The following is a 6,530-nucleotide window of genomic DNA, read 5'->3' as shown; positions in this document are numbered from 1 at the left end:
TTCTCTGCTGTGATTTTGAGACTCCCGAACCTCTCAAAGAAAATATTTCGGACCCTCAGACCCTTCTCTGCCCCCCCACTCCCACAAACGTTGGTTACGTTAGGGCCTCATTATAAATAAGCTTTGGTGCTGGCAGGGTGAAATACGGTTATTTCCCCCCCCCCCCCCCCCCCGGATAATTATTTTTCTTTTTCGCCTACGAAAGAGACACAAACAGATCCGGATGCCACAGAGCCTGGAAATAAAATTAAAAAAAAAAAAAAAAAATCCTACCTTCAAACACAACGGGAGGAGATTGAGGGGAGGAAGAAGAGAGCGGGGAGAGGGAAGGGGAGATTTGGGGGAGAGCTGGGAAGGGGCAGTTTGGTTCGCGACTCTCCCTTCCACCCCTCCACCCCTCACCCCCTCTCCCTTTGCCTCTCCTCTCCGCAGCACGCTTTAAAAATGACAGCTGCCCACGTTTGTGATTTTAGCGGAAAAGTTCTGCGCGGGCTGCAGGAGCGGCTCGTGGGCCAGGCCGCCGTGGGGCTGCGATGGGGCCAAGGCGGGGCTGAGCACGGCCAGGAGCTGCGCCGGGGGGCCCGCCTGGCCCGAGGGGTAGGGCGCTGCGGGCGCAGCGCTGGGGTTGGTGCTGGGCGGCGGGGGCACGGCCCCCCCGATGATGTTGTCTATGGAAAAAGAGGGCCGGGAGGGGTTGGTGGTGGTGGTGCCTCCGCTGCCCGCGGGCGTGGGGTCCGGCTTGAGGGTCTGGAGGAGGGCGGCGGGGAGGGCCGTAGGGCTGAGCTGGGGGTGGTAGAAGGACTTCCTGCAGTTCAGCTCGCCGCCCAGGAACGAGGGCAGCCCGGAGGCGGCCGAGAAGACGGAGGCGGCGGAGGGAGGCGGCGGAGCCGGTAACGGGCAGTGAGGCGCCGAGAAGGGGAAAGCGCCCGCGGAGCCCCCGCCGCCGGGGTGGTGGTGGTGGTGGTGGTGCGGGGGGGCCGGGGGGTAGCCCTGCAGCTGCAGGCCGTAGTTGTAGCCGTAGGGTCCGTAGGCGAAGCCGGGCAGGAAGGCGGCGGGATCGGCGGCCCCGGCCCGCAGCAGCAGCTCGGGGTGCGGCGGGTGCAGCTGCTGCTGCCGCTTGAAGCGCTTCCTCCGGCGCAGGAAGCTGCCGTTGTCGAACATGTCGGCGGACTCGGGGTCCAGCGTCCAGTAGTTGCCCTTGCCCGGGTTGCCGGGCTCCCGGGGGATCTTGACGAAGCAGTCGTTGAGGGAGAGATTGTGGCGGATGCTGTTCTGCCACGCTGGGAACTTCTCCCGGTAGTAGGGGAAGCGGCCGCTGATGAACTCGCAGATCTCGCTCAGCGTCAGCCGCTTCTTGGGGCTCTGCAGGATGGCCATAGTGATGAGAGCGATGTAGGAGTAGGGCGGCTTCACCAGCGGGTTCTTTCCCCCGCCGCCGCCGCCACCCGCGGGCGCCTTTTCCCCGGGTGCGGCCCCGCGGGCGCACGCGGGCTCCGAGCCGCCGGCGGGGGAGAGCCGCTCCGGAGACCCCCCCATGCGCGCCTTGGCGGCCCCGCTCCGCTGCAGGGCGAGCCCCAGCGGCCCGCCGCCCTCCTCCTCGTCGTCCTCTTCGTCGTCGTCGTCCTCCTCCTCGTCCTCGCTGTATTTGCCCCCGTCCTGGGGCGGGCCCACCACGTCGATATCCGCGTCCTCCACCTCGGAGAGCGGTTCTTCCTCCGGGGAGCGCTCGGACATGATCCCGCAGCCGCCTCCGCCGCTGCTGCCCAAAGTCATTGTTGTGCGGCCGGGGCGGCCGGGGCCGGGCTCCCCCCCCCACCTAGCGGCGGTTCCCGGGATGGGCCCGGGGCCGCGCCGTGTCGGAGGGGCTGCGGCCGCCGCTGGGACTCCGCGGCCCGGAGCCGCCGCTCCGCGCCCCGTTCGCTGCTGGCGGAGCCTCGGCGGGGCTGCGGGGTGGTGGCTGCGGAGGGAGGGGCGGCGGAGGGGGCGCGGGGCGGGGGCGGAGAGACGGGGAGCGCGGAGGCTGGGCAGGGAGCTGGAGAGCGGCAGTGACAAATAATAGTAATAATGATAATAAAAGGAAGGGGGGGGGGAGATAAAAATATATATCTGATGCCGTGGGGGCGGCGGCCGCTTTTAGTGGGGGGGTGGGGGGGAGGGAGAGACGGGGGAAGATGGAGGGAGGAGTGCAGGGGTTGGAAGGCGCTTACCCCCCCCCCCCCCCCTCCCCAGCTGGGACAGGGGACCAACGCTTCCACTCTGCGCCTCCTACGAGCTCTCCTCGGGCCTTTATACGGCCGTTCCGGCGTCACGTGGAGCCCACCGCAGCCCCAGCGGGGACCGAGAGGGGCTCCCAGCCCTGCACGGGTCCCCTCGGGGATGCTTTCGAGGAAAGGTGCTGCCCGCTCCCCCAAGCCTTCCTTCCCGCCTCCCCCTCTCCCCCCTCTCTACGGCTGCAGGGAGCCCTCTGCCCCCGGGGCTGAGCCCTCAGACCTCCCGGTGTGTGTGCGTCGGGGGGGTGGGGGGGGACGAAGGGAGTGATTTTGGGGTCCCAGTCCTCCCTTTCTCCACGTGCTCACGTCACCGACGCGTCACCGAGAGACAGCACCCTGCCTGGAAAGCCGCCTTCCCGAGGGCTCCCGCGGGGCCTCTGCCGCCCGGCAGGTGCAAGGAGCGGAGCTGGGACCTGTGGCGACTCAGCCCTCTTCCCAAAGCTGCAGATCCGTGCCCCTTCCCAGGGCAAAGCGTTGTGGCCACCCCGACGCGGGGCTGGTGACACAGACGAGACCACCGCATTTTCCCCATCTGTACTGCGAGCCGCGCTCACACGGGTCTTCCTTTCGAGCCTCTGCGTTCCCGAGGGCTCCCTCTCCCCCGGGAGGTGGGATGCCGGTTTGAGAGGAAGGGGATAGTGGAAAAAGGATGTTCCAAAATCCTTCGGGTACCACTTGGGAACCCGAGGGGTCCGGGATCCCCTGTTCCACCAACTGCAATTTCAGCCCTCGCATCCGGGGGGCTGGCGGTGCCCCCTTCCAAAAGCTGCGCTCAGCAGTGTGAGAATCTGTGGTGATGGATTGCCGCTCTCTGCTGTTAACAGGTGCGAGCATTTGGTGATAAAATCTCCAGCACTAATACCGGGGAGCCGGGCCAAACAGCTGCGCGGCCCCGCTTCCAAATGCCGCTCACAATAATTACTCAAATCCTAACGATCAAACCCTAACGACTCCGTGCATCGGGCCGGTACCGGCTGGGTACAGCATCCCCGCACGGAGCCGAGCGCATCCTCCGCCCTCGCAGTCAGCGCTGTGCTCGGGAAGGATTCATCGAACGGAAGGAGAAGTCGGTGCAGAACGGGGCTGAACGCTTGTCTGGAAGGTGGGAGTGTGTCCTGAGAGAGCTTTTCTGGGTTCTTTCGCTTTTAAACCGCTCTAACGCTCCGTTTAGCAACTTAAACTCGCCCCTCTCCTACATGCACGTACGTACATCGATGATCGTTCTCCCCATCTGACGCTGCGAAATGCTTTAGGGATGCGGCATCTCTCCTCCCAGCCCCGCGGAAATGCGGTGGGGAGAACAAATGGAAGGGAGCGGGGAGGGAGGCAAAGGACCTGAGCCCATTTCCATTTTTATTAAGTAAAATAATAGTTATGCCTCCCCTACATAAACGAAAGTGTCATAAAAAATTCCGAAGCAGCTGCCAGAGATTTCGACCACACACACAACGGGCGATTGAATTTCCACTCGGTGCGATCCGAGGCAGAAATGAACCGCCGGGAGCTGCGCGTTGTTACTCTGCGGGGGAGGGCTGTGAACGGCGAAACGAGAGGGGACGGCTGGCACGGAGAGCACCAGGCACAGTGGGCACAGGGCACAGGGAGCACCGGGCACAGTGGGCACCGCCGCGGCTCTCGGCTGCCCCCAAAGCGCCGCGCCCCGAGTTTGGCACCGCCCGCAAAAACGGCGGAGGAGCCCCGGTGCCTCTTCGCTTTTGTCACGCAAAATCGACCGCGGAAACCAAATTAAAACGAGAAAAAGTACCTAAAAAGCAGCCGTCTTGAAATTAGGAAAGGGAAAGCCTGGGCTGATACGAAGCAGCCGCTGGGATCCCGGGCACCCAGCCGGCCCTACAGGCGCTCATTGCGCCGAGTGCGGAACGCTGCGGTGTCCCGAAACAGCAAACCTACAAATCGACCCCAAAAAGGTCGTCAGCACTGCACGGTCCCCACGCGTGCAGCGGTGGGAGGGATGCCTTACGCCTTGTGCCTTCTTTTCCTTCGGCAGATTATTAATTTTTTCTGCTCTCTTCTCTGAAATATTTCGTGACGCACGGCCCTTGCCGTCTCCTGTTTTAATCCTAATTCTCTCGCGTCTCACGTTAAGCTGTGCTATCAGAAGCGCCTGGGATCGGAAGCTGCCCGGTCCTTAAGTCTCAATAGGGAAACTGGAACAGCCGAAACACGCCGAACAGCGTTTATTTTCTCCTATTAATAGACTTTCACTGCCTTTCCCTCCTGCTCTAACGCAGCCCCCGTGGGCAGGTTGCTCCTCGCAGTGTCCCCGGAGCTCCCGGTCCCCCCTCCCGGGGTCATCTCTGAACCCCCACCGGCTGCCAAACGGTTTTTTTTTACCCACGAGGCAAAGCTCGTTCCTTGCCTTCCCCCCCTTCTATTTGCCGGCTACAAGGAGACAAATACATCAGCGCGGCTGCGAGAAGTCCCCGTCCCGGCCGGAGCGGCCCCCGATAGTGGGATTTAACGAAGCAAAGCCCTGATCCTATACTCTGCTTGGGAAGGGCAGCATCGGGCCCCGCAGCCTGTCGTGGGCATTGCGGGGCTGTCGTGGGCATTGCGGGGCTTCGGGTCCTTCCAGAGGGGCTGTTGGTTCTGCAAGACTTAATCATTGCTGTTTCCTCGGCAGGGCAACATCCAAATTCGTTTATTTTGATGTGAAGAGCATCTCCAAGTCCCCTAAGGCTCAGCGACGGATTTTTCTGTATTACCTCTTTATCAGGCTTGGCTGACCTCTCACTTCTCTCAAAACATGACCAAGACAGACCTGCTGCTGCCCGGGCTGCCCCAGGGGGCTCTTTTTCCACTTATGTGATTTCCTTTGATATTATTTCTCTCCTTTCCATAGCCAAGGCTCAGACCTTCGCTGCTCCCTGCAGCACAGCCATTATTCCCAGCCCCGTAACGTCGAGGTGAGGTGGCAGCTGCTCCCCAGCAGCTCCCAGCACGGGGAAATGGGTGGGAATGGCCAGGTGATGCCAAGTGACCCCAATTCCCACTTCGGGGAGCACTGATGCCAAAAGCTTCCGTCCACCCCTGCGGCACTCAGATGTTCACACACCTTTGTTACGTGCTGGGATCTGAGTTTAGGACCTCGGCTTTGGACTTGGAGTTCAACAGCTTAATCTGCTGCTCTTTTTTCATTACTGATCCCATCCCACACGGACCTGAAGCCCACCAGGCAAGCTCGTAACATCCAACTGATTAACTCTGACTTGGTGTAAGCTTTTCTTTGCACACCATTCTTCAGCAATCCGACATGAAAAGGGATGGATACACAAACTTCCATGACTCAGAGGAGCGCAGCGATTTCGAGCCATAAAGCACCAGGTGCACTTTTGAGACTCACCAAATCCAGCTCTCCTGGTTGCCATAAAAAGCACATTAGCCAAAGGCTGATGCATGTGAAAGGTAATTATGCTCTGGCACATGGCAGCACGCACAGAACAGCCTGGTGACGGTGCCTACCGCACAAGGAAAAATATCCCTGTGAAAACAAGCCTGCTAAATCATTTCATTCTTCCCTCAATCCCCTGAAAATAGTAGGGAGGATTTTTTCGGGGGGGTGGGGATCCATATGGGAAGGAATCACATTTCCCAAAAGTGGGCACACCAGTGCAAGACCATATCACAGAATCACAGAATCACCCGGGTTGGAAGGGACCTCAAGGATCATGTAGTTCCAACCCCCCTGCCTAGCAGGGCCACCAAACACACACATTCAGATCAGGTTGCCCAGGACCTGTCCAACCTGGCCTTAAACACATCCAAGGACGGGGCATCCACAACCTCCCTGGGCAGCCCGTTCCAGGGCCTAACCACTCTCCTTGTATAGAACTTCCCCCTAACATCCAACCTAAATCTTCCCTCCTTCAACTTGGATCCATTTCCCCTAGTCCTGCTGTTGTCAGCCCTTTTGAAGAGTTTACTCCCCTCGTGGGTGTAGGTTCCCTTCAGGTATTGATAGGCTGCAATGAGGTCACCACGCAGCCTTCTCTTCTCCAGGCTGAACAAGCCCAACTCCCTCAGCCTGTCCTCATAGGGGAGGTGCTCCAGCCCCCTGATCATCTTAGTCGCCCTCCTCTGGACCCTTTCCAAAATCTCAATGTCTTTCTTGTACTGAGGGCTCCACACCTGGACACAGTACTCCAGATGGGGCCTCACAAGAGCCGAGTAGAGAGGGACGATCACCTCCCTGTCCCTGCTGACCACCCCTCTCCTGATGGAGCCCAGGATCCCATTTGC

General features: G+C 60.7%; 1 protein-coding gene across 1 annotated transcript; it reads right to left on the bottom strand.

The window, feature by feature from the left end:
• Window positions 1–10: 10 nt before the first annotated feature.
• On the bottom strand, window positions 11–1,802 carry FOXD2 (forkhead box D2). The gene is given in 5 exon segments (XM_042819792.1): window positions 11–927; window positions 929–987; window positions 990–1,029; window positions 1,031–1,060; window positions 1,063–1,802. Coding segments are annotated over 5 exon segments (1,329 nt in total). The 5' UTR covers window positions 1,774–1,802; the 3' UTR covers window positions 11–438.
• Between the last annotated feature and the right edge of the window lie 4,728 nt (window positions 1,803–6,530).

Source organism: Centrocercus urophasianus, unplaced genomic scaffold, assembly GCF_019232065.1.
Source record: "Centrocercus urophasianus isolate 14NV4802_14NV808 unplaced genomic scaffold, USGS_Curo_1.0 seq_18, whole genome shotgun sequence".
Lineage (NCBI taxonomy): Eukaryota > Metazoa > Chordata > Aves > Galliformes > Phasianidae > Centrocercus > Centrocercus urophasianus.
Note: the sequence above shows the minus strand (reverse complement) of the source record. Positions and strands in the feature narration are given on the sequence as shown.